Source organism: Stegostoma tigrinum, chromosome 1, assembly GCF_030684315.1.
Source record: "Stegostoma tigrinum isolate sSteTig4 chromosome 1, sSteTig4.hap1, whole genome shotgun sequence".
Lineage (NCBI taxonomy): Eukaryota > Metazoa > Chordata > Chondrichthyes > Orectolobiformes > Stegostomatidae > Stegostoma > Stegostoma tigrinum.
The window spans coordinates 166,754,230-166,781,875 of record NC_081354.1 but is presented as its reverse complement, the minus strand read 5'-3'; the positions used below and the strand labels follow the sequence as shown (position 1 = coordinate 166,781,875).

The following is a 27,646-nucleotide window of genomic DNA, read 5'->3' as shown; positions in this document are numbered from 1 at the left end:
GCACAACCCATCTGGTTTGTCCAGATCCTATTTTTCTAGCATGAAATTAAAGCCAGAAACAAACTTTCTATCTAGAACACTTATTTATTCAATTCATAACAAGGATGTGTAATTGATTCACTTTTCTCCTTTAGTTTTGTACAAAAAAACTGTTATAAAAATGGTCGATTAAGCTAACTATACTATTAAATACAACAATATACAAGCAGTCAGCTATATACACATGCATGTTCATTGGAAAGATAAACAAACAGCAAGATAGTCATTTTCAGAAGTAAAGACAACACACACTGGTAGGAGATTACTGCAATCTTTTAGTGACATGACTAGTAGTCCTTTCAATATTAATAAATGCACAACACTCCAATACAATCAATAACTAAGTGCAAGTGCATTTTTTGGATCCCATTTTATGAAATATTAGAGTACAGCATACTTCAGATAGTGTAATACATTGTTAAAAGAGTCCAAATGAACATTAGGAACAGATATGGGTCATTATACTGTCAATCAATTTGATCGTGTTGATCTGTACTTTAACTCCTTGCATACAGATCTCCTCCACATCATTACCATTCTTACTTAGTATTCCATTCAACTCAGCATCCGGAATTTGTCCGGACAGTGAGTTCCAGTTTTCAGACTGCTTGAGAATGAATTCATTAGCACATTTTCACATGATCTGGCTCATTTCTGCCCCCTCCCCCATTCCAATATTTAGCTGGAGATAGGAATGTACAGAAGGAACACAGCTCTTTGGTGTGGGAAAGAATTTGAGAACACCTGGGAAAAGAAGATACCATACAAAGACAATATCACAACAACATTTTTACACTCCTTTTCTCACTCAGCGTTCAGCCACACTGCTAGGCTACCAGGCAGGAAAACTGGCAGTCAGAAGTCAAAGTTTCAAACGGTTAGGGCCAGTGTCTTTTCATTGGGAAGGGGTCAAGGATTGGAGGTGGGGTCAGAGACTTGCAAATGAGAGATGCACATCAGAGTTGTAGGATGAAGAAGGCAAGGGTCAAGAGGAGTGACTAATCATAGTAAAAGATGTTGGGCAGATTGTCGAAGATTAGGTTGAGGAGTTAAGGGAAAGTAGTCTTGCTCTTCCAAGGGTGCTATGGAGAACACCAACCTTCTGCAATCAGTTGCTCCCATCCACATTTTAACAGCCTGGTTTTTCCAAACTTTGTGAAACCCAACTGTCAACCCTCAAATATAGAAGCAGGCTCCCAAGAAGGCTGATTTAAACATTACAAATGCAACCCACTGCCATTAAAAAAAATCAATTGAGCCAGCATCCACAGCCTTTTGAGCGTTGGAGATATCTTCTACTCTGTAAGGCCCTTTCTGATTTATCTCCGAGATGATAGCCAGCTTATTTTGGGTGTTCCCACCAGAGAAAGTAGCTTCCTATACCAACCTTATCAAGTGCCCTAATCATTTCAAATTCCTCCTTAGGTCAACTGACACTTCATAAGCTCAGTATTATAAGCTAAATTTATGTAAACTGTACTCATGATTTAACCCTTTAACCTGTGGCCTGATTCTTACAAATGCATACAGCACTCCTTTCAAGCCTTTGAAGGGGAAGATTAGCCTTAAATAAATGGAAATATATGTTTAATTCTCATGATATATGCATGTACACATTGCATACGGAAAGGCATGTTATTGCACAGGTATGTATCCAATTTGTGCCAATGCACGCCTACTTTAAACCAGACATAATTTTCATGAACATGAATTTATAGTTTTTCTTTCAGAAGCAACATCTACTACATGTGGATAAAGAACATAAGCTAGTTTATGCAAATAAAGATTTTCATGAGTTCATTAAGATAGGGCTTCTCATACTGTCAGTTGTGACCCCAAGCACAAAACAGTAGGCATGGTCACATCTGCCAAATCTCATAGCCATAGTCCTGCCCTTAAAAATAGGTAGGTGCGTTTTACTTAAAAAAACCCTTAAGAGTCATTTCAGAGTTGAAACATTAACTGTTTCTCTCTCCACAAATCTGCTGATTTTCTCCAGCACATCATTTTTATTTTGCCATTTTTAAATGCTGCCTTCCCCGGTTTTGACAGAGGAGAGTTAAAAATTTGACCCTTTGAGCTTATTGCTGTTCATTCATTTATGCATGGGCTGTTGGCATTGCAATAACATTTACTGCACATCCCAATGATCCTCCACCAAGCTAAGATCAATCTGTTAGAATGCAACTTATCAGTTTTAAGCTATATCCAAGGCAAAGATTTTTGAGGGTTTGGAGTCATACATAGGCCATGCAGATTTTCTTTCCAAAGGAACTTTCGTGAATCATTTATTTTTATGGACAAAGAATGAAAGATCAATAATTTATAAAGACAACAGTCACCATATATGATAATATCTTATCAATTATTTCAATCAATCTTCTTAATTTTGGTGTGACTTATAATTCAGCTAGATTTAAGTGGAAGATTAATTACCACATCTGCATTTCCTTACTTTCTTGTTTAAGTATTCAGTACAATGAGGGGTATGGGAGTGTGGTGGTCATGTTATCGAAATCAAAATCTACCCTAGTCAGTCATGGGGTCAGATTCCTTCATGGCTGTTTGAAAATGGGAATTCAAATTTAAAAAAGGTCTTCAAATACAAAAAAACATAAATTTCACAAAATGCAACTCTCTCTTAAATGTCAATTTATAAATGAAAAAGTGCCATCCTTACTTCTTCTGCCTTATGTTCAGATTCCATTTGTATACCAACATGCTTGGAATGCAAATGCTCTCTGAAGTGGACTGGCAAGTCAGACCGGTGTATCAAATTCAAAATGACTAGAATAGCACTGATCTCACCAGTAACATCTATAACAATGAAGTATTTGATTTTTTAAAGACAGCACACAGAATCTCGAAGATACATTTCTACACTGTTGGCTATTCTACTCTGTGATTGATTACTAGTGCAATGTAAATTCTGAGGAAGGGTCACTGGACCTGAAACGTTAACTCTGTTTTCTCCTCTACAGATGCTGCCAGATCTGCTGAGCTTTTCCAGGAACTTTGTTTTTGTTCCTTGTTCATAAATTCAGGGGGCCTCTTCCTGAGGATTTCTTTCCTTTGTCATGAGTTGGTGTTTGGTCTTCATATGATGCTCCCCCACAAGCATGGAGTTAAAGTTAAAGGTTCCTAATATAATTTAGAATAGACTTTGGATTGTATCACATCCGTTCCATAGCATTGACATTAATCTGTCACATCCACATGTTGGCGTAGCAATCTATACCATTATTGGATTCACCAGACATCAATTAGTGAGGAACCCCAGATTGATTCAACCAATGATAGATCAATCAGAGTATCCTTTGGCTTCAATTACCTAATGACACTGCCGAAATATTTCAGCTATTCGTACCCAATGAATTGTCTCATCATGAGCACATGTTGCAAGCTGGAGGTGGTTGATACCTTGATAAATACTCTGAAATAGTTCAAAATTTAAGCAGCTAACCAATTCAGCCAGCTCTCTCCATCGCATCCCCTCCAACCCTGCTAGATCAGTTATTAATTGTTAATTCTAAAGCTGAGATTGATAACTTTTTGTGGAGCAAAAACATATTAAAGACTTATTAAGGGATATGGGCCAGGGGAAGGTAGATGGAGTTAGGCCACAGATTAGCCATAATCTCCTTGACTGGTGGAACAGGCTGGGGGGGGTTGCTGAATGGCCTGCACCTGTTCTTATATAACCCATCTACAAATTATTTCATGACTTATGTTTTGTAATTTGGGTTAATTTAAGGACAAATAAGTAAGGATGCAACATCTTCATAAGAAAGCTTCTCCCCAAATTCAATAAAACAATTTTTCACACATTGCAATAATTTCTCTGTCGAACAAAATGCCTCTAGAGATAAAGAAAAGAACTTGGACTTAATTGCAATAACTTCCTTAATCTAAACACATTGATTTTGAAAAACAATTTTGGTTTAAACTGAAAGACATAACTGGACAAAATGCTTTAAACCAGATCAAAATGAACTTTTTTCCTCAGGAAATAATTAAGTTAGTAATGTAATCTCTCAATGAATAATCATGAGAATGCTATAAAAAATCATGTTAATTCTTCCTTCAAGATTTTCAGATAGTATTCTGTCTGCCGAAGAGAGCTTTTAAACAAGAATGCATGCAAAATACAAGTTAACAGCAACTTTCAAATCAATTTCCATCATTATTTTCTTAAAGCTATTAATTAGCTACTGCACTTAATGCCAAGTAATTACATTTAGATTATAAAAAATTCTCATTGCTAACCACCATTAATCTTCTGATAGTAATACCATCACAGATCAAGAACCCGGAAGGCATTCACAGATTACCATTTACGCCAACAACAAAAACAGAAGAATTCAAAAGCTTTTGTTAAATTGAAATTTATACAGTATAAAAAATGCAAGATTCAAGAGTGATTTCCAAGCCACAGTCTAAATTGAGAGTTTACTCAAGAGATTAGTTTACTACTGAGGTTTTGAATCATTGCTTGCAGCATTTTCTGTACACTAGGATATTGATGACAAATGAGGGAGGTGGAAACTTAAGTCTCTAATTAGTAGACATCAAACTGATAGGAGAAGCATTAGCATTTACATAGAATGACTGTCAGCTTAGCTGTCATTTTTAACCCTGAATCAGTAACAATTCGTTGAATTAATTAGTATTTCATAGGGACCCATCTTTGTTGAGATTCAGCCCTTCCAATTTCCAAAGGGTGTCAAAGCCCATCTGTCATCGAGTGTCACTTTTAGACACAGTTGTGCAGCACACATGGCTCTTCCTCCTGTAGCTCTGGACATGGAGTACCACTGTTGGCCGGTTTCATTCGGATATAGCGAGTACGGCGCTTCACACCCATCTCTGTGCATTTCCCCATGCACAGGCCCCAAGAAGACCAGGTGGAAACTTCACAGTCCAACGGGGTCTCTGTAATGAAGAAACCCGTCAGTTGCAATCATACTGGTCTGGAAAAGGAGTTGTTGCAAACAAAGGTTTTTTTTCACACTTCGATGTAAAAGGCAACTTAGTTTGGTCTTCAAAATCACAGTAATCATTTAGTTGGTAAAACTTCCTATGCTTCTATATATTACTCATTGTCAAAACTTTCTCAAACATAATGAATTGCTTTGAACTGTTATTAAAATAGCCAAATCCTATGAGTTCATGGATATAGAAACATTTAAAATAGCAGTTGGAGTAGGCCATTCCATCCTTCACATCTGTCCTGCCTTTCAATAGGATTGTGGTTGATCATCTAACTCATCTTTCCTACTTTTACCCCATACCCTTTGATCCCTTTAGCCTTAAGAACTATATCTAATTCCTTCTCAAACATTCATATTTTGGCCTTAAATCATTTTCTGTGGCAGAGAATTCCACAGGGTCCTCCACTCTCTGGATAGAAAAATTTATCCTTATCTCAGTCCAAAACGGCCTAGCTGTATCCTTAGAATGTGACTTCTGATTCTGGATATGCATGATAAATATGCTTCTGGTGATGTTGCTGAGGAGTACTGCCCAACAACCCAGGGTAGCCTTCTTTAGATACTGCCACACCAGTAGATCTTTAAAGACCACCTGAAGTTGTGGATAAAAAGAAAGCACTTCTGACAACGAAGCATTCTCTTCAGCTAAGAACTTTCACTCAAATCATTTTTTTGTTGCATCATTTTGTAATTCATGCATTTTATTTCTCAAGTCAATATAGATTTGCTTGAGAGGAAACTATCTAGACTGTTGTTTAATTCCTAGCAGCTGTGGAAGTGCAGAGTTATGGCTAATCCACCTATTTCCACCTCCACCTGCCTGACCTCAAGGTCTAGGGTAAATAAAAAGAATTTCGGCGTGGAGAAAAGGCAAGCCAAATCTCATAGTTTTTAATCCTGCTTTGATAAATTTGGACAATAATATGGTTTTAATTTAGCCAGTAAATCAGAACTTGAGATCTGACTCAACACAGTGTGGAGCTGGAGGAACACAACAGGTCAGGCAGCATCAGAGGAGCAAGAAAGTCGACATTTCGGGTTTACACCCTTCATCAGTGTAAACCCGAAACATCAACTTTCCTGCTCCGCTGATGCTGCCTGCCTTGGTGTGCTCCTCCAATACAACACTGTATTGGGTCTGACTCCAGCATTCGCAGATTGTGCTGTCTTTTTGAGATCTGACAATTAATCCTTTCCTCCTTCTACAGAAGGTTACGTAAAGCCTATCATACCTCATTTGGGTAACACCTTTGTTTATATAATTTACCAATTACCTCTCTCTTTGGCTGTTGCATTGTGAGATCTTTTACTGCTTAATCTCCCTTGTCTTTTATCCCATCACAGGCATTTTGTCTTGTTCTTCCTGGACCCTGCCCTGTTACACTGGCTTAAATCTCTGATATTTTAATCTGTCTTCAGTTCTGATGGAAGATCAATTGTCTGAAATGTTAACTGTTTCTTCCCACAGAAGCTGCCTGAGACTTGCCAGCAATGTTTGTTTGTTTCAGATTTCCAGCATCCACAGTACATTGCTTGATATGTGAAGCAAGTGGCCAGAAATAGGAGTACATCTGTGTGTTAGGAGGCTTTTACAATATAGCAAAGGTGTTCAAGGAACTGGCAATAAAAATAATAAACTATGGGTGCAATCTAGCAAAAAAAAACAAGAAATGGACTGTAAAAGCTTCTGTACCTAAGCAAAGGAAAATATCTGCCTAAATCAAACGTGGGTCAATTACAGGCAGAATTAGAAGAATTTATAATGGGGAATAGAGAAATGACAGAGAAGCTAAGTTATTACTTTGTGTCAGTTCTCACTGAGGACGATTCAAGAAATTTCCAGTAATCAAGAGTCCCAAGTGACTAAGGATAATGATACGAAGGAAATTTATATTGCTCAGAGAATTGTATTGTAGAAATTAATTGGGCTGGAAGTCTTGGTAAGTCTCTGAAACCTGATGGTCTACAGATCAGTATCAAGGAGGTGGCTATACAGACAGATAATACATTGACAATCACCTTCCAAAATTCTATGAATTCTGGAACAATTCCTGTAGGTTGGAAACTAGTAAATACTCGAATCTATTTTAAAAGATCTGACAAATGGACACTTGAATAATAAAGGAGCTTATTACTAACTATTCTATTTTGTTGTATTACTAACGTGAATTGATAAATTGACATAGTATATTTGTATTTTCAGAAAGCTTTTGATAAGATCTTGCACAGCAGGTTGGTTAGCAGAATAAAACCTCATAGGTAATGGAGATTGTAGGGATAAAAAGCTCTCAAGTGTTCAAATCAGCTGCGATTGCATCATTTGGGACAGCATTCTTGACAGGCTGAATATCCTACTGAGTTCCTATCAAATATATACTAAAAGATACATTCTAAGTGAATTGAGACCTGCACTAATAATGAAGCTACTGAAGAAACTACAGCAATGGAGGGCAATAATGTGAGAACTTCAAGTTTAATGGGTCAGCTCATTGCAGTGATCTTGCAAGTCATAATAGAAAGAATTGGCACATTTGAAACAGAAATTGGTAAAAAAAAACACAGGTTTCACTACCTTCATAGCTATGAAAAAGCATTCAAATCAGAATGACATCACCACAAGTTGAGAAGTTTTGCTGGAATATAATAACGTCAGTCAAGATGAGAGATTTATCCACAAACTGGAAGCAAATTGCAAAAAAAAACAGACTAATAAGGGGATAACCAAATATATTTCAAGTGAAGGGAGCAGAAAGTCAAGGTGTTAGATCATCGCCAAAATCAGTTATTCATTATTGGTCAAATACTCAGTCAGATGCATTTTTAAGAGTAAAAATTGGAAGCAAGAGCAGTATGCCAACAACACTGTGCTATTATAGAATCAGAAGAGGCCATACAGAATATTGTAGCCAAGGAAAAAATAGTTTTGAGCTTCATCAAATATATTTGCAGGAAGTAGGGAGAGTGAAGATTGCAGTGGATAGTGTCATATTGGAACAAGTTCCCTATTTAGGACAAATGAGAACAGAAGATGCTAATGCTTTGCAAAAGCAAGGATAACAACAGAAGCAATTTTGTGAAGATTAGGATGTGTTAACAAGAAGAACTCAGCAGATGCTACTTCTATCAACTTTCCTGGACATCTGAGAAACCTGGTCAATATCTAAAGGATCTTTGGAAAAAAATGGATGCTACTGAAATGTGTATGCTAAAATGTACGCTAGAAATTCCATGTACAAGTTAAAGGGTACTTGAAATTGTGAAAGAAAAATATATTCTTAAAAAATGTCATCCAGAAAACAAAATGTCAGCATTTGATGAGAGCTAAAAAAAAGTAACGCTAATGAGATACAGGGGTGTAAGAGAATGGCGCAAGACAGACAAGTGTAGCATATCCTGACTGCAGATCTTCAAGCAGGAGTGATGGCTGCAGTAATGAAGAATCTGTAATTTTGCTGATCACTGTCTGCTTCTTCAAACTATGATGCTTTTAGCAGTAAACTGAACTTTGGCACTTTATTGGTTGTCTCACTTCAATTGAATTAATAATGTAACCTGTGACTCGATGATGCCAATGCTGAAGACTGCCTGAAGATCTGCCCCGAATCCCATTTTTCCCATAGACCCCTTTACAAAGATGTTGCCAGTGTTGGAGGGTTTGAGCTACAGGGAGAGGCTGAATAGGCTGGGGCTATTTTCCCCTGGAGTGTCAGAGACTGAGGGGTGATCTTACAGAGGTTTATAAAATCATGATGGCCATGGATAGGGTAAATAGTAAAGCTCTTTTTCCCCAAGGTGGGGGAGTCCAAAGCTAGGGGGCTCAGAACAAAGAACAAAGAAAATTACAGCACAGGAACAGGCCCTTCGGCCCTCCAAGCCTGTGCCGATCCAGATCCTCCATCTAAACCTGTCGCCTATTTTCCAAGGATCTGTATCCCTCTGCTCCCTGCCCATTCACATATCTGTCCAGATACATCTTAAATTATGCTACTGTGCCTGCCTCTACCACCTCCGCTGGCAACGCATTCCAGGCACCCCACCCTCTGCGTAAAGAACCTTCCACACATATCTCCCTTAAACTTTTCCCCTCTTTTAAGTGTTGTAATTGTTGAAATTGTGAGCCCTAGTAATTGAGTCCCCCACTCTGGGAAAAAGCTTCATGCTATCCACCCTGTCTATACCTCTCATGATTTTGTAGACCTCAATCAGGTCCCCCCTCAACCTCCATCTTTCTAACGTAAATAATCCTAATCTACTCAACCTCTCTTCATAGCTAGCGCCCTCCATACCAGGCAACATCCTGGTGAACCTCCTCTGCACCCTCTCCAAAGCATCCACATCCTTTTGGTAATGTGGCAACCAGAACTGTATGCAATATTCCAAATGTGGTCGAACCAAAGTCCTATACAACTGCAACATGACCTGCCAACTCTTGCACTCAACGTACCATCCGATGAATGAAAGCATGCCACATGCCTTCTTGACCACTCTAATGACCTGGGTTGCCACCTTCTGGATACAATGGACCTGAACACCCAGATCTCTCTGTGCATCAGTTTTCCCCAGGGCTTTTCCATTTACCATATGGTTCGCTCTTGAATTGGATCTTCCAAAATGCATCATCTCATATTTGCCTGGATTGAACTCCATCTGCCATTTCAGGTTTAAGATGAGAGGGGAAAGATTTAAAATGGACCTGAGGGGCAACATTTTTATGCAGAGGGTGAACATGCGTGGAATGACCTGAGGAAGTGGTGGAGGTGGATAGAATTACAACACTTAAAAGCATCTGGTTGGTACAGAAATAGGAAGGGTTTAGAGGGATTTGGGCCAAATGATGGTTTATGGGACTAGATCAGTTTAGAATATCTGGTCAGCATGGACAAGTTAGACCAAAGGGTCTGTTTCTGTGGTTTATAACTCAATGATTATATGGCTAATTAAAATCATAGACGGATTTAAAGTGTTTTACAACTTACCTGATACAATATCATCTATCTCATTACCCATGGGAATGAGGTTGGACTGGGCAGGAATAATCCCAATTAACCGGTTGTCCTTCAGCTTTGTCAATGTCACCCTGGCAATCGGAGGGAGCTGTTTCAGTCTGGGATAGAAGAAGGAGTTTGCAGGGTGGCTTGGTGAGCTCGACGTTATCTGAATGAAGCAGCACATTCAATAAGTAAAAGTCAGAATAGTGGTTGTTTTCTTGACCTATTATGTTACAGCTAACGAATGCATCCTCTATTTCTTTATACTTATCTATCCAAATAGACTGTTTATTTTGGCAGTCAACAGTTAAATTGACAATCTCTGGTGACCCAGGTAGAAATATCTTGTGCATTAAACACTAAATCATAATTCATCAACCAAATTTCAGTGAACAATTTCATGATTCGGAGAAAAATAACAGAACTATATTCATTCACAGGATGAGGGCAATGCCGGTTCGGCAACATTTATTGCTAGAGAGCAATTGAGAGTCAACCACATTACTGTGAGTCTGGAGTCTCATATAGGCCAGACCAGGTAAGGATGGCAGTTTCCTTCCCTAAAGGACATGAGTGAACCAGATGGGTTTTCCCCCCAACAATCCACAATGATTGTTGTTGATGTCATCATTAGACTCCTATTTTCAGACATTTTATTGAATTCAAATTCCATCATCTGATGTGGCAGGGTTTAAACCAGGGTCCCCAGAATATTACCTGAGTCTCTGGATTAACAGTCCAGCAATATATAAAATGACCTATATAAAATGTCTTAGATTACTAGAATAGAATGGCTCCAGAAATACCAACATAGACCTAAACAGACTCACAAGCATATAAAATCATGACCCATGTACAAGCAAGGAGCAAGAACAAGCCATTCAGTCCCTTCATCCTGTTCTGCCATTCAATAAGGTCATAGCTGATCTCATTGTTACCTAACACTGTATTTTTGCTTATCCTGCAATATACTTTCACTCTCTTGTCTAATCAAGAAACTAGTTATATATATAGAATATAGAATAGTACAGCGCAGTACAGGCCCTTCGGCCCACAATGTTGTGCTGAACCTTTACCCTAATCCTAAGGTCTATCTAACCTCCACCCCTACCTTATATTATCATCCATATGCCTATCTAATAGCCACTTAAATGCCCCTAATGAGGCTGACTCCACTGCCCTCTCCAGCAATGCATTTCATGCTAATACCACTCTCTGAGTGAAGAACCTACCTCTGACAACTCCCCTGTATCTACCTCCACTCTCTTTAAAACTATGCCCCTCATAACAACTACCTCCACCCTAGGGAAAAGTCTCTGGCCGTCCACTCTATCTATACCTCTGATCATTTTGTACAGCTCTATCAAGTCACCTCTCATCCTTCGTCGTTCGAAAGAGAAAAGCCCTAGCTCTCACAACCTTTCCTTGTAAGAACTTCCCTCCACTTCAGGCAACATCCTAATAAATCTCCTCTGCACCTTTTCCAATGCCTCCACATCTTTCTATCTCTGTTTTAAAAATATTCATGGATTCAAGAATAGAACTCCGAAGAAACATGGGAAGGTGATGGCCTAGTGCTATTATAGCTGGACTGTTAATCAGAGACTCAGGTCATGTTCTAGGAATCCTGGTTTGAACCTTGTCACAGCAGATGACGGAATTTGAACTCAATAAAATGTCCGGAAATAGGAGTCTAATGATGACATCAACAACAATCGTTGTGGATTGCTGGGGGGAAAACCCATCTGGTTCACTAATGTCCTTTGGGGAATGAAACTACCATCCTTATCTGGTCTGGCCTACGTATGACTCCAGACTCATAGCAATGTGGTTAACCCTTAACTGCTCTCTGGGCAATTAGGGATAGGTAATAAATGTTGCATAGCCAGCAATGCCCTCATCCTGTGAATGAATGTAAAATAAACTCAAAGAAATAATTTCACCTAATATCAATTTTACTTGGCCAAACTTTAAATTTTAAAATCTCTCAACAGGTAACATCCTCTCCACATCCATTTAGTCAAGACCTTTCAGGACCATGAATATTTCAATCAAGTCATGTATTACCTGTAAAATATACCTAAGGAAAACAAAGATCAAAGTACTAATTGAGGGAGGCAGTGGGATAATGGTATAATCATTGGGCTAGTGATCCAGAACCCTGTGATAATATTCTGGGAACATGTATCAAATCTCACCATGGCCAATGAGGCAACATGAATTTGTTTAAAAGCGTGGAATAAAAACCAATCAAATTGTGATCATGTAACCATTGCTGTTGGAGAAGGGAATTTGCCTATTGCACTTCGTTCAGCATACACATGATATCAGCAATGTGGCTGACTCTAATGCCCATTTAGGCCTGGTAATACATGCTACCCACATCCCATGAAAGAAATAATGAATTTAATGGAATTCCTGGAAGTTGACAAATGTAATATACCAATCTGTAAACAAAAATCAGCTTTGTATTATTTCAGTGAGGAATTTTTACAATGGTGTACAATCCTACTCCTTGACTCCAATCGACTTCAAACCGTGAGGGGGTGCAGTACCTTGGCTATGAGCTGCTCCTTGTCTTTAAAGGGCCTGAGCCATGATGGTATACACGCTATCCTCCAGTATCTCAAAGTGCCTTTTCTTCATGGCCCTTGGCAATGAGCATCAGCAGGCTATTTTCTTTACAATGGATGCATCACAGCAAAGATCAACATACATCACTGCGTGGCCAACTTTAGCACTTCAACAACCAGACCATTATTTCAGCACATTCCAGAAATCAAGCATACAATCCTCTAGGACTGTACAACACAATTGCTGTATTTATTAAAGAAACAATTGGTACTTTTATAAATATAGATAGCGTGAACATTTTTGACCTGGCAAAAATCATTTACTGAATTTGTGTTAAAATACTTGCACTTTTATGGATATCATATAGTTACCTCAGTGACGGTCTCCTGGGGAATGGTAGCAAAATTTGGTGAAGAAAAAGTGAAACCACTGTCTGTCCCAGCATCATAAGGATGCAGGTCTATAGACATTTGTTCTTTCCAGTTATCTCCTTCACACAGATTAATACTGTCACCTCCTACAAACCAGTCTGGACTTGGTACAATTCGAACCATAAAGGACATCTAGGAATAAGCAGAAGAAATTTGAAATTTGATTAATCTTTATATATTGTCATGAAGTAAGCAGAACAGATTGGATAAAGAGGCTGAGAATGCATTACAAAACAATTCAATCATGAGCAGTGCTAGTTGCTTAAGGATTTATTTTGAAGTTTTGTAGCTAGTAGGATAAGTAGCTAATTAAACTACTAGATATGACAGGGGTAAGTACAATAGAGTCCAGCATTTTGCTATTGTTGATTTTTTTCTGCATTCAGTTCTTTCATTGTTCTTTTTACTGAAAAATCAATTTGTGTTTGTACCAGTCTTGGAAAGACGCTGGGTCCACCATCTACTTCTGAATGACCTTGCTGAATTTACTGAGGCTCATTATCAACAAAAGTTTGCTTCCAATTATCACAGACTGTGCCAGAGGCTGTCAACATTTTATTCCAATTGGTAGAAAATGAGAATAAAACCAGCAGTGTCAAAGGAAATCAAAACACAGCCTACAACTAAGGCGTTTGATTTGAAATAGGATTTAAAGCAGTATGAGAATTTGAAATGTTACCAGGACCCAGCTTCTCAGATATAGTGTTGCATGCATAGGAAAGTGAAAAGATAGCCTCATTGCCATTTTTAATTTTACACCCGTGAATTTGTTTACTGTCAATTATTCACTAGCAAGAAAAGACTACTATGACCATCCAGAAACTTCTTCTGTGCTATAAGATCTAAAAGAAGCACAACAACTTCCTGTTATTTTGAATAGTTGCAGGGATTCAAAAAAAATTCTTAAAAAGCTAAAATGTGGATATACAACACAAATCAGCCACCTTGTAGGAAACAGGATAGAACTAGGTTTTAAAAGGAATTCCCCCTTTGTGATTGGAGCCAAAGATCCTCCGTACTTACTTAGAAATGATATGGATTGGGAGTACAGGTTTCATAATACCTATTTGTTTAAATATATGTCATTGCTTTGTATGGTGGATTTAAAAATTGTATGTAATTTTGAATCAGGTTTGACATCTAACTATCATTAGTTCCCTGAATGCATTACTACAGCAGAATCCAGATTCATTCTTGTAATAAATGCTCGAGTGTCAAAAAGGTGGCAATCGCAAACTTAGAAATAATTTTGCTAGCTTGGAAATTCCTATGGTTTGACAGTGGGGGAAGAGTAAAGCAAGGCGACATTTCATTGCAGGACCCAGTGATCTTTACTAGGGATAGACTAAGTTGAAAATAGTCAAGTTTATAGGTATGAATGTGATTTTTTTAGGCAACTGATTAGCCAAGACGGGATGATGTTACAAAGTTCAAAATAGGGTGGATTTAATGATGACACGAATGAGATTGAAAAGTCATCTTTGGGTTGAATCTTAAAATAGAATAATAATTTACTGTCACTTGTATTTTTATTAAAAAGTACAGTGAAAAGTGTTTAAGTTACCATACTTCGTCACCTATACTAATAACAGAAATCATATATAAACAAATTAAATCATTGTCCATGACACAAAAAATTGGGAATAGGCTGGATTAATTCCAGTCTGTTGCCAGGGAAAGCGATCGAGTCAGTATGCAGGGAACAGGGGGCAGAGCTGGACCTAAACTAGGGCTCCAGTCTTGCCAACATTTAATTTGTGGAGACTTTGATTCAAACACTACAGGATATCAGGATAAGCAGTCTAATAGTTTAGCAATAGTTGAGGAGTTGAGAGAGGGAATGGTAATGTAGAGCTGGCTATTAAGAGTGCATGTGTGAAAACATAACTGAGGTGATGGCTTAGTGGTATTATCACTGTACTGTTTATTCAGAGACCCAGCTAATGTTTTGGGGATCTAGGCTTAAATCCCACTATGGTGATAAAAATTTCAATAAAAATCTGGTAATAAGAGTCTAATGATTGTGAAACCACCATCAGTGAAACTATCTGGTTCATTAATGTCCTTCAGGGAAAGAAACTGCCATCTTTAACTGGTCTAGACAATGTGTGACTCCAGACCCACAGCAGTGTGGTTGACCCTTAACTGCCGGCTTGGATTGGCAACAAATACTAGCCTAGCCAGCGATGCTTCAATCCCATGAACTAATTCGTAAAAAGCTTTTGATTAGGGTGAAAGGGCTGAATGCATAAAAGGTATAGCACAGTTTCTGGGAAAATGGATTCTTCTACATCCAAACTATTTACTTAATCCTCATTAGAGTCTGAGCTATCTTAGTAGAAGCCAGAATGGACGTTCCAAGACCTTAAATAGTTATATGAAAGAACCATCTTCCTTCAGAACACTTCCAATTTGGGTTTTTTTCTTTGACAATTGCAAAACAGATTTTTAAGACAATTGAAAAGATCTGATTTGACATTCAGCATTTTGAAGTTTCTGGTATTCATATACAGAGATTATTGTTTTCCAGTAAAGAGTGAGTCCTTTTCTAATTTTACATGTGTTTCTGTTGTGGCCGCTAAACTATCAGCATTACATTAACCATAGGATTTATGTAATGTTTAAAGATTCGCTCAGGAGAAGTGGCATTGCTGGCTAGGCCAATGTTTATTGCCCGTTCTAAATGCCCTCAAGAAGGTTATGAGCTGCCTTCTTGAACCATTGCAGTTCATTTGGGAAAAGTACATCCACAATGCTGTTAAGGAGCTCCAAAATTTTAACCCAGTGACACTGAAGGAATGGCTATAAATATTTCCAAATCAGGATGGCGAGGTAGCTTGGAGGAGAGCTTGCAGGCGATGCTCCCATGTATCTGCTGCCCTTGACAGTGAAAGAGCTGTGATATATTTGTCAGTCAGATGTTAAGGCAGTCACTCCCACAATTCTGGAATTCAGCTTTTTTGTCCATATTTGAATCAAGGCTGTAAGAAGGTCATGTTCTGAATGATCCTAGCAGAGCTGAAACTGACACTGAGAGTCAGAGAGCAGGTTCTTGCTCAGCAAGCACCACTTCATAGCACTGTTGACACTCCCATCAGTTTATTAGTGTTTGCAGTACTATTGCTGGAATGTTGCAAATGCCGATGCTTTTTGCAATACCCAGTGCATTCAGCGATTTCTTGATGCCACTTGGAATGAATCAAATTGGCTGAAGGCAGGTATCTGTGTTGCCTGAGACCTTTAACACATAGAGAAAGCTAAGATGGATCATCCAATTATCTCTTACAGTCTTCATCCACCAGTGTGAAGGGTGAAGCTTTTATGCTGGACCCCCAACATTGAAGATAGGGACATTTGTGTACCTTCTGCTCCAGTGAGCTGCTTAATTTTCCACCACCATTCACAATTGGATGTAGCAGAATTGCAGAACTTTAATCTGATCCACTGGTTGTGGAAATGGCTTTACTCAGTCACATGCTTCTTTAGCTACTGGCATGCGAGTAATCCTTTTTCTGTTGCTTCAACAGGTTGGCACTGGGCTTAATTGTAAGGGTAGTGTGAGGGGTTTGTCTCGTCATGAGGATGTAAATTGTGTTGGAGAAAAGAACAATATGCAAAGGTCACAAGGTGAAACAAGAACAGCACTAAAAAAGAGATGCTTGTTTAGCTAGCCAGAGATGATCCAAATGGCCTCCTTCTGCGCAGCAACAATTCTGTGATCTGAAATGGAAATTCTACAAAGCAAAGTAGTTTTTTTTTAATCTCTGGGAATGCAGTATATAAAGAGATTTGAAGTAATGAACAAAATAGGTAAGTTAGTGATACCACAGCAGCTCATCATTGTACTCATCTCTACACAAACACAGTGAAGTGTTAGGGAAGGCAAGTTACCATGGTAACAATGGTCCTTGCCAACAAAGAATTTTCATACTGACATCTCATCTACAACTGAAAATAAAATTCAATTCTGAACAGCAAACAAAGCAAATTTACTCTATTCAGAACATATTAATGTCAATTCTTATGCTCCCAAATGGAGTTAATTATGGAGAACTCAGCTGTGGTGTTGATGGGACATAAAACCGAATCTGCAAGTAGAAAATAAATTGTTTCTGCTGTACAAAGCTTTTGAGGAAGCAAAATGTTTGCCATTTTTTCAGATCTACTGAATTTCATGGTAGTAATGCTGTCCAGGAGTTTGGGATTAATGTCCTAATTTATGAATTTCCATCTATTAACAGATGTAATGAAGGGGGCAACAGCAAGGAGGAACACAGCCCGTCAGCAGGAAGATATCTGAGGTCAGATGCAAATTGAGAGAGATAAGGACAAAGAAGATAAATGTCATCTTGAATGGGGACATGGGTGGGAAACAGTGACAGTGTAAATGGAGGAAGTGGGAGAGAAATGAAAGTAGTGCCATATATTGAGCACAGCTAATTCAGTCACAAAGACTCTCACATTTCTCTGTATGAAATAAAGCAAAGGAAATTTCCAGCAATTCATGCCATAATTTTCCACTATTTGAGTGAGATGATGCCCAGTAAACCTGCAGCTTCACCCACAATAAACTTAGCAACCAATATTTAGAGATAACAAAGTGTAGAGCCGGATGAACACAGCATGCCAAGCAGCACCAGAGGAGCAGGAAGGCTGACGCCTCGGGCCTAGACCCTTCTTCAGAAATATTTAGGACAGTTTTATTTTGAGACAGCCATTTTTTATCTAGAAACTGCAAAACCAAATTTTCTAGTTTACCATGTTAGTGTTTATGAACTTGTAGATCTCCTCTTTATTCATTAACGTGATAAGGACGTTGCTGGCTAGGCAGCATTTATTGCCCTGAGGGCAGTTCAGAGTCAACCACGTTACTGTGGGCCTGGAGTCACACGGATGGCAGTTTCCTTCCCTAACTTCGAAGTGGGCAGACCAAACTTTAAAACCTACAACTAAGTTCCAGCAAATAAACATGAATGTGTTGCCTGAGACAAAAACAAATTGTTGCCGAAACTCAGCAGGTTTGGCAGCATCCGCGGAAAAAAAGCAGAGTTAACGTTTTGAGTCTTGTGACTTGTCTAAGTCACCGGACTTGAAACATCAACTGCTTTCTTACCACGGATGCTGCCAGACCTGCTGAGTTTCGGCAACAATTTCTGTTTTTGTTTCGGATCTCCAGCATCTGCAGTTCTTTGTTTTATACAAATGTGGTGTCCATGCATGGATAGATGTAGTCAGGTTGAATCCAAAACAGTAAAGTCAAAAAAAAAGTTTTTCCATTAATCCTTTGATGTTTCCAAGGAGTGTTATTTATGTTTGACGGTTTGAAAGCTAATAATGCATATTGCTGGATCAGAGATAAACATAACTTCATGACTTGTACAAACCTATCAATATTTTCTTTTCTTTGCATAAGTGTGAGGTCTCAAATCATATTCTGTTACTCACCAAATGTCATTTAAAAACAGCCTCCAGAAAGGTGCCATATTAGTACAAGTACAAGCACACAATTCTTGCGAGGGATGGCAATATAACATAGGGAGGCAATGGTCTAGTGATGTTATCACTGAACTGTTAATCCAGAGACTCAGTTAATGTTCCAGGGACCCAGTTTGAACCCCACCACAGCATCTAGATAGTATCTAAACTGAATAAAAATCTGGAATTTTCAGTCCAATGATAACCATGAATCCATGTCAGGGGGATAAAAACCCATCAGGTTCACTGATTCTCTTTAGGGATGAAACTGCCATCCTTACTTGGTCTGGCCTGCATGTGATTCCAGACCCACAGCAATGTGGTTGATTTTGAACTGCCCTCTGGGCAATTAGGGATGGGTAATAAATGCAGGTCCAGCCAGTGATACCCACATCCCATGAATGAGTTTGAAAAAAAGAAACTCCTCGAAAGGGATGCAGATAAGACAAGATGATTTGGTAGATAGGTCAATGCACCCAATTAATTGTGCCCCAAAGATCTTTAGTCGGTAGAATTAATGATCGGGTCATCTGCAGCAATGTTCAGTTTCTATCCAATTCACTACTTTGTGTGACCATCAGGGCATTCAACAGTTTATTGAAGTATCTATTGCGTTAAATGGTTCAATTTTATCCCCGTCTCCTTGAAAAGGGCTGGTTCATTGTTAGAATATTGTTTTTCTGCACACACGTAAGGGTAGTAGGAGAACTATCAAGCACCTAAGATATTCAACAACAAAATGGTGCAAAGTTTTTCAGGCATTTTGAAAATGAATTTTGGAACCGATGGTACTAAACTTTGCAACACCCCCCAACCCCACCAAAGGAAGACTATAAAGGATATAGTAAGTTTCAGAGAAGGTGCAAAACAGGAGAATGAAATGAGGATTGAACAAGGTCGTACGTATTTATACTGACTTACATTACTCCTTACACAAATGTACATGCAAGGCACATGCAATCTCAGTTTCTAACAACTTGGCCTGTGCTATGTGGGATCTCTTACTTCTTGCTCAATTGCTTCAGTCCTTGAGTCATATTCACCGGGAGCCATGCTCCATCAAAAATTACGCCAAGCAGTCGCATGTTTACAAACCCTCTCTCGCTCAATGGACAAGTCCCAAAGGCACAGAATTGCCCGAGATTCCCTTTTCTGACATATTACAATGGTCTGGGGGGCTCTCGCAGGCTCTGGTCACACAAATTAGTAGTATTGGTTCTTGTCCAATCCACAATTCCTTGCTCCTTTTCTCTTCAACTCTCTGTTCTTTTGCATTACACAACAGAAGCAATAAAATCTTAGAGACCTGCTAAACAAGGATCTGCTTGAAAACTGCCATACTGAAAATTGTTCCATTTTGAGAGAGCTAGGCTTGTTTTCTCTCATACAGATTCTGTGTCTTGAATTGTCTGCCGTAAAGGAAAGGTTAATAAAAAAGCCACCGTAATTAGCTTTATATTTATCCTTTGCATCATGGTATGTTCAAGTCACACATGCATTAACTAATTAATTCCTTTCTAGAACATTGTGCAGACCATTTTGGACTTAAAGGAAACATCACACAAGGAGAAAATAGAGTCTTCCCAAAGTGCATGGGTTCGAGGGTACTGCTGAACGGGATTTTCCCCAGGATGAATGAGAGAGGATCTGAGTCATGGAGTCACAACACTGAAACAGACCCTTCAGTCCAACTTGTCCATGGTAACCAAGTTTCCCAAATTTAACTAGTCCTATTTGCCTGCATAACAGGAGGTACTAAAATCAGCACTACACAACACTACAGTATTTCCAGGAAACCTAAAAGCTGGTAATATTGGGTGGCTGTAAAACAGACAATGTTTTGAAGCAGAGATAACAAAGTGTGGAGCTGGATGAACACAGCAGGCCAAGCACCAATCTTAGGAGCACAAAAGCTGACGTTTCATTTAATTTCAAAGGCAGCAGTAATTTGTATTACATGAGAAAAGGGTGTTGACTGGCAAGTTGTTGCTGAACGATGAAGGCGACAGAATGCATCAATCAGAGGTAGTCCAGAGAGGGTTCACAAGGCTGACCCCATGACTTGAAGGGGAGTTTGAGTTTAGATGAATGAGAGGCACCTTATCAAAATGATACTCAGAGGACTTGACGGGGTAGAGGCAGAGAGCTTGTTTCCTGTTGTGGGGGAGTCTAGAATCAGTGGGCATAATGAGAGTATGGGGTTATCCATTTAAGACAGAGGAGGAGGAATTTCTTCGCTCAGAAGGTAGTCAGTCTGTGGTATTCATTGCCACAGAGTGCTGGAGAGCCTGGGTCATGAAGAATATTCAAAACTGAAATAGACAGATTTGTAATCAGTAAGGAAATCAGGGCTGTTTAGCACAGTTGGCCAAACAGCAAGTTTGTGATGCAGAACAATGCCTGTGAGAGTTGAATTCCTACACTGGCTGAAGCTACCATGAATGACTCTTCTTCTCAATCTTTCTCTCCTGTAAGGCATGGTGGCACTCAACTTAAATCAACACCACCTCGTCTCTCTCTCTCTCTCTCTCTCTCTCTCTCTCTCTAATGTGAGAGCAACCTATCATTCAGTAGGACTGTGGCAACTTTGCCTTTGGAATGAAATGTTTTACATTAACCAAACAGTCTGATCCAGGATGGTGCTTTATTAATAGTGACAAGTGAAGTGTTTGAGTTGACGATTCTAATAACTTTGGTATATTACCTACATATCCGACTAAAGTATGATGAATAATGGCCAATAACTCAGGAGTAGCTAGATTAGTCAGGAGCAAAGCCATAGTTAGTAGAAGTTGTGAAGAAGCCAAGGGCCTCAATTGGAGCAAGGTCTTTTTGTCCCCTTCGGAAATTTCAGATGGTTGGCAGCAAAAAGCTGAGCAGCAGAGAAGCCAACTGGAAACTTTTACGGGACTCTCACCTGCAAAGTCTCCAGCGCGGGTCAGTAAAATATTTCACACAACATCTACCTAAGTGATAATTGAAAGAATGATCTCTTGGGGTTGGAGCCTAGGTTAGGAATAGTTCACCTCAGATATTCATTTCTCCTCGTCCACCAATGAAATGAATGGATAAATGGAATTAAATGAATAACTGATGCAACAATTGACCCCTAAAATATAAAGGTATGTAAGTAGCTAACTAAGGCAGTAGGAAGGTTGATGGAGACAGGGAAGCTCTCCAAGTAAGTAGCGACTGATAAACCATTCTCACGTTATAGTTTGGATATATTTGTTTATTCAGATTGCATGCTTTTTAAAACTGCTGCTCCTCACCAGAAGTCCATGACCCCTGGGTTATCTGTAACCTTCTATCAAAAGGTTACAGTGTGCTGATGCATGATTCCATTGCTACTGGCCACCATATTTCAAGTATCCCTTAACAGCAGGGTTTTCCCAATGGGTGGGCCTTTTGACGTTGGCCAGACAGGCAACAGGAGCTTAGCAAAACGTTTGAGGATCCAAATCAAGTAACTGAAATAAATCTGTCAAATTTCTGTTTGGTCATGCTCTCTCCCCGGTTATGCCCAAGTGAGGTGGGTGAATCAGCTCCCCTATTTTTACTGCCACCTCAGTTGTCTGTAATAGAAGGTTTTAAATTATTTCTAGCATGCAGCTATACTACATTTCAATTAAAACAATTCAACAATGAAGAGGCTAATTAGAATAGTTATTAAACTGAAAATAAAAAAGGGCATTTTATTACTTACTAACTCAGAGATAAAAAAAGACAAAAATACATACAAGCACAGGTTTATAATTTTAAAAGGGGAGACTGCCTCGTACAAAAAGGAAGGTTAAGAATAGGCCGTTGAAAATATCCTTAGAGGCACTAAGATGTTTGGCTTTGAACTGAAACAATTGTTGTTTATTTAACGTCTTGTATCCTGACCAGTGCTATAATTTATAGATTCTCCCGAGTATAGATGTTTAGATGTAGATACAGTGAATAAATGTTTCTCCAATTTGCTTTTGCAATGAGTGCTGTTTTGAGAAGTAGAAAGAGACAAACAGCCAACCAGCCAGGCAGCAATAGACTTCCAGTTATGCTGTTATCAGTCCATTTTCCTTTCTATCCAAAAGCTGTTGCTTGGTTTACAGCTCACTTATTTATTCACATATCTGGCTTTTTTGTTCCACTTCCCCCTCCCCCACAGCTGGATAACCTGTGGGCAGCTTTCATCCCAAATGTGAAATTTCCAGTAAAAGTGAGTCAACTAAGAGATACACAAATTCCCATTTTCCATCAGGAATCAATGCAATTTTAAAGCCTTTACCACGATCAAAGTGAACTCAAACACTGAGGAGGAACACCCCAGGGTGCTTCCTAGGCTGCATTTACTCGATGATTTTCTGTTGAAAATTAATTGAATTGAATTAGCTTACTGCCACATCTACTCAAATGAGCACAGTGAAAAGTTAGTACGTCGCCATTTACAGCACCATCTTAGATGCCAAGATACCTCGGTACAGATTCTTCAGTAGACTTCTTAGGTAAAAAAAATTAGAAATTAAAAATAAAAAGCTCAACATTTCAAATTGTAGGAATTAATTAGAAAATAGAGAAATAAAAAGTTCAGAGCAACAGTCCTTCCGAGCCAGTCCATGCTGGTATCTGTGGTTCAGTTAACATAGAACATAGAACAGTACAGCACAGAACAGGCCCTTCAGCCCACAATGTTGTGCCGACCATTGATCCTCATGTATGCACCCTCAAATTTCTGTGACCATATACATGTCCAGCAGTCTCTTAAATGACCCCAATGACCTTGCTTCCACAACTGCTGCTGGTAACGCATTCCATGCTCTCACAACTCTCTGCGTAAAGAACCTGCCTCTGACATCCCCTCTATACTTTCCACCAACCAGCTTAAAACTATGACCCCTCGTGCTAGCCATTTCTGCCCTGGGAAATAGTCTCTGGCTATCAACTCTATCTATGCCTCTCATTATCTTGTATACCTCAATTAGGTCCCCTCTCCTCCTCCTTTTCTCCAATGAAAAGAGACCGAGCTCAGTCAACCTCTCTTCATAAGATAAGCCCTCCAGTCCAGGCAGCATCCTGGTAAACCTCCTCTGAACCCTCTCCAAAGCATCCACATCTTTCCTATAATAGGGCGCCCAGAACTGGACGCAGTATTCCAAATGCGGTCTAACCAAAGTTTTATAGAGCTGCAACAAGATCTCACGACTCTTAAACTCAATCCCCCTGTTAATGAAAGCCAAAACACCATATGCTTTCTTAACAACCCTGTCCACTTGGGTGGCCATTTTAAGGGATCTATGTATCTGCACACCAAGATCCCTCTGTTCCTCCACGCTGCCAAGAATCCTATCCTTAATCCTGTACTCAGCTTTCAAATTCGACCTTCCAAAATGCATCACCTCGCATTTATCCAGGTTGAACTCCATCTGCCACCTCTCAGCCCATCTCTGCATCCTGTCAATGTCCCGCTGCAGCCTACAACAGCCCTCTACACTGTCAACGACACCTCCGACCTTTGTGTCGTCTGCAAACTTGTCTGATCTTTTTCTACAAATGTAAGTAGGCCAAGCAATTTCATGCCTTGCATCATATTAGGAAGGATCTTGGTGAATTCACACATAGTGGATAACTTTAATTGCTGATATTAGTGCAAAATTGGTGACATTTAATTAGGAACTCATCATGCAACACACCCGACACTTCCTTCTCATGACTTCCAAGGAAAATAAAGATCATGCTGTACAATACTAATTTGATAACACCCACTTTTCACCATCACCCAAAAGTAGAATTCCCCTCATTGTCTATCATCCAGTTTGCTGCCCTTCGTTAAGCCAATAATAGTTTTAGAAACACTAGATTCTGACTGCAAGTCTGACGAATGCGTGGAGATTCAACCAAACCTTTCAAAAGGAGAATTGGAGAATAATCTGAAAGGAAAATATTTGCAGTGCTGCGGAGAAAGCACAGGGGAGCAAGACCAGCTGGGTTGCTCTGGCTTGGAGGTGACTGAATAGCCTCTCGATGCTGTGATAAATTGCATTCTATGATAAATCATGAGCCCCAATAATATTTTTTAAAAAAGGTTGTCCAGTTTAAGATAATTTTGTTGCACATTTTGATGGATTAACTCAGAGATGATGGGCCATTTTCCGAATAGATTAAACTGATATTGCATACAATTCTGGTCACCACAATGCCAGAAGGATGTGGATACAGGAGGTTTACCAGGGTGTTGCTTGGAATGGGAGATTTTAGCAATGGAAAAAGGTTGGGTAGCTGATTTTGTTTTCAATGGAACCAGGAGGTTGAGGGATAAACTGATAGAAGTTTAAAAGATTGTGAACGGCATGGATAGAGTGGAAAGTATGAGACTTTTTCCCAGGGTGGAGGGGTCAATTACTAAGAGTTGCAAGTTCAAGGTGTGGGGTGTGGAGTGGAGTTTAAAGGAGATGTGCCAGAAAGGTTTTCCATACAAGGGTGGTGAGTGCCTGGAACATGTTGACAGGGGAGGTGGTCGAAGCAGACACATGAGCAGCATTCAAGAAGCACCTGGACAAATACATGAATAGGAAGGGAATAGAGGGATACAGATCCTGTAAGTGAAGACAGTTTTAATATGGAAGGGCAAAATGTGTTGGCACAGGGTTAGAGGGCCGAAGGGCCTATTCATGTGCTGTATTGTTCTTTGTACAGACTAAATAACGCAGATGGGTGAATACTCACAAGAGAATGTCTGGTATGCACTTCAAATTCAGTGGAGGTCTGTTCTATGCCATTGGGGATAGCTGGTGCTGAGAAAACTCCATAGACGCTCTGGATTTTTTCTCCTGATGCTTCCACCTCTCGCATCAAAGACCAAGCTTCACCTTTCTCCGCAAATTCTCGAACTCCATTGCTGGCATATTCACCCACTCTCCACATGTGATAGTCACTGCTGTGGGTAACCACTGTTTCAGGAAATAGAAAACCAGCTTTACTAATTCAGTTGCACAAACAAGATAGCACTACACTCTTCTGTACTCCAGAAAGAAACAATTTAAAATAACTGTAGGGTCATTCTGAAAATATAGACACACTTGTCTAATAGATTCAATATCTCCTTTTCTATGGTCTAGAAAACAGGGCTGAGCCAGGATGATAATTTTACCTCACTAGGGGAAGTAGTGTGCCTTTAAGATAAAGAACAAAAATGTCAGGGGCAGAGGAGGTTGGTGGGTATCTAAGTGGCTTTAATATCTCACCCAAATTTTAGTCAGTACTGTACTCCATCAATATTGCTCTGGAGTCTTGATTTTGTTTAAAAAATGCTGAAAGCAGTCCTTAGCTTTCTCAGGTGTGACTGGAAGTTAATGGAAACAATCTCATCCTGTGTATACAGGTTAATTTGATTGATGATTGCCCCAAATATTGGTTGCTGCAATTACCCTTTTTAAAAAGCCACCCAGAGAGGAAAATCTCCTCTCGTTGATGTAAAACAGCTAAGATTGTAGCACAACACATACCACTGTAACTTGCCAAAAGATTAACAAGAATTGCTATAGAGAGAGAGTTGGAGAAGATGAAGTGTCCGCCAGGTGGCAGCGCCATCCCCATGTTTCGCTAAGGTTTGCGGGAGAAGGAGCAGCGGCCACTTCATTCGGGCAGGAAGAGACTGAGGGTGAGATATCTGAAAGGAAGTAAATTTTTTTTGTTAAAAAAGTTAACTTTAAAACTGGTCTTAGTGGCAGTCAAAAAAATCCAGACCTGACAGGGTTTTACAGTTGGGAAGCTATGTTATAAAGTCACTTTAGTTTTATTATTTAAAAAAGTAGTCTCTTAGGTCAGAATTGTGCACGCGTTGTTTGTAGGTAGCGTGGGGAGCGGTTATACTCCGTCAAGGGAACACACCACACTCACCCATCAGAGGGGACCACTGAGCCGGGGGCCGGTACAGCGGGTACTGTTTGGGGAAGGCGGTGCGGCTCCACTTGCCCGTGAAGATGAGGCTGTACTTGGCTCGGCCGCTGGCCGCACACGGAGGCTCCCCATCCAGAGGCCGGCATCGCCCGCAGCCCAGGACCGTCACAAGAAGCATCCCGCAAACTCTCCACAATTCACACATCGCCATCAGGGTCGCTGCGGACGGCTGGTTTCTGGCTTTTCTTATATACAAAAAATAAGTGCTGCAGAAAACAAGTATACTATTAAAAGATGTATTTTGCCTTAATGTTAAATGTAACAACAATCTTTAAAATGACTTCACCGTTAAAGATTACTGCCAACGCTGTACCAAAACGTATTTCGGTGTTATGTTGCGTTGATAAAGTCTAAATTAACTGCCAATACGCCTTAGAGAGCGGAGACTGCTCAATATATTTAAAGATCACTACCGAAGCCTATCACAAGGAGATTAGGAGGAAATCCTTCTTTACAGTACGGTGTGAATCGATCCGTTTCCCCAGCAAGACAGAGTTTAAAAATAACAAACTTTATAAAACCAGCAGATGAAGGGATTGTGCAAGAAAAGACACCCAGCCTGGGTAGCTGAGCCAGCTGTTGTGTAGTTGCACGGTTTTCTACTCTGATACAGGAGTACAGCCCGGGCATACTCACTGCAAGTTGAGCTGTTAATGTAATCGGTGTGCTGTGGTTCTCCTGCAAGGTGTTGAGGCTGGAACCTCTGCAGAAATCGGCGGGAACCGACGGGCTATTTATGCTTCAACTGCGTCCTTACTAGTCAAGATTATTGTAACCTTTCGACCTCACATTTAAGGGTGGGCACTCCACAATATTCATTCAAAAATTATTTGGGACGGTTTATATCACGTTTGTCCCTCTCTGTGCGATGTCTCAAACTTCCTTGATACCGATAGGTCTAAACGAGGGACTGTAAAACGTAAACCACCAAACTCCAATAATCCTCTGCCTCGAGCAGTTACTTACCGCCTTAAAACTGCCACAGTTCTATTGTAATATTGATGTAGGGCTATAGAACGACAAAACTGGCTGCAGAAACGACAGTGAACGTCACACTCAGATTCTGCGATGGGTCTACTGTGCGTCCAGGTTTTTTTTAAAGTCAACTCTGCAAAACGTTAAACCCAATATAAATAACTCAGTCTCTGGGCTTTTGGTCTGAATTTAGGGAGACTGCAATAACCATTCCTCCAAGTTAGATTGTCAG

At 39.6% G+C, this 27,646-nt stretch overlaps 1 protein-coding gene across 3 annotated transcripts; it reads right to left on the bottom strand.

Annotated features, from left to right (window-relative positions):
• Positions 1-107: 107 nt before the first annotated feature.
• LOC125458265 (spondin-2) lies at positions 108-27,646 on the bottom strand. 3 transcript variants are annotated; one of them, XM_048543414.1, is made up of 6 exons: positions 27,406-27,646; positions 26,380-26,645; positions 25,207-25,430; positions 12,964-13,155; positions 10,007-10,184; positions 108-4,971 (listed from the first exon to the last, which is right to left on the bottom strand). In XM_048543414.1, the coding sequence occupies exons 2-6, from the start codon at positions 26,588-26,590 to the stop codon at positions 4,793-4,795; spliced, it is 984 nt and encodes a 327-aa protein (XP_048399371.1). In that variant the 5' UTR covers positions 26,591-26,645; positions 27,406-27,646; the 3' UTR covers positions 108-4,792. The 3 variants fall into 3 exon arrangements, with proteins under 3 accessions (XP_048399371.1, XP_048399363.1, XP_048399381.1); XM_048543406.2 differs by lacking the exon at positions 27,406-27,646 and adding an exon at positions 27,076-27,260; XM_048543424.2 differs by lacking the exon at positions 27,406-27,646 and adding an exon at positions 26,726-26,744.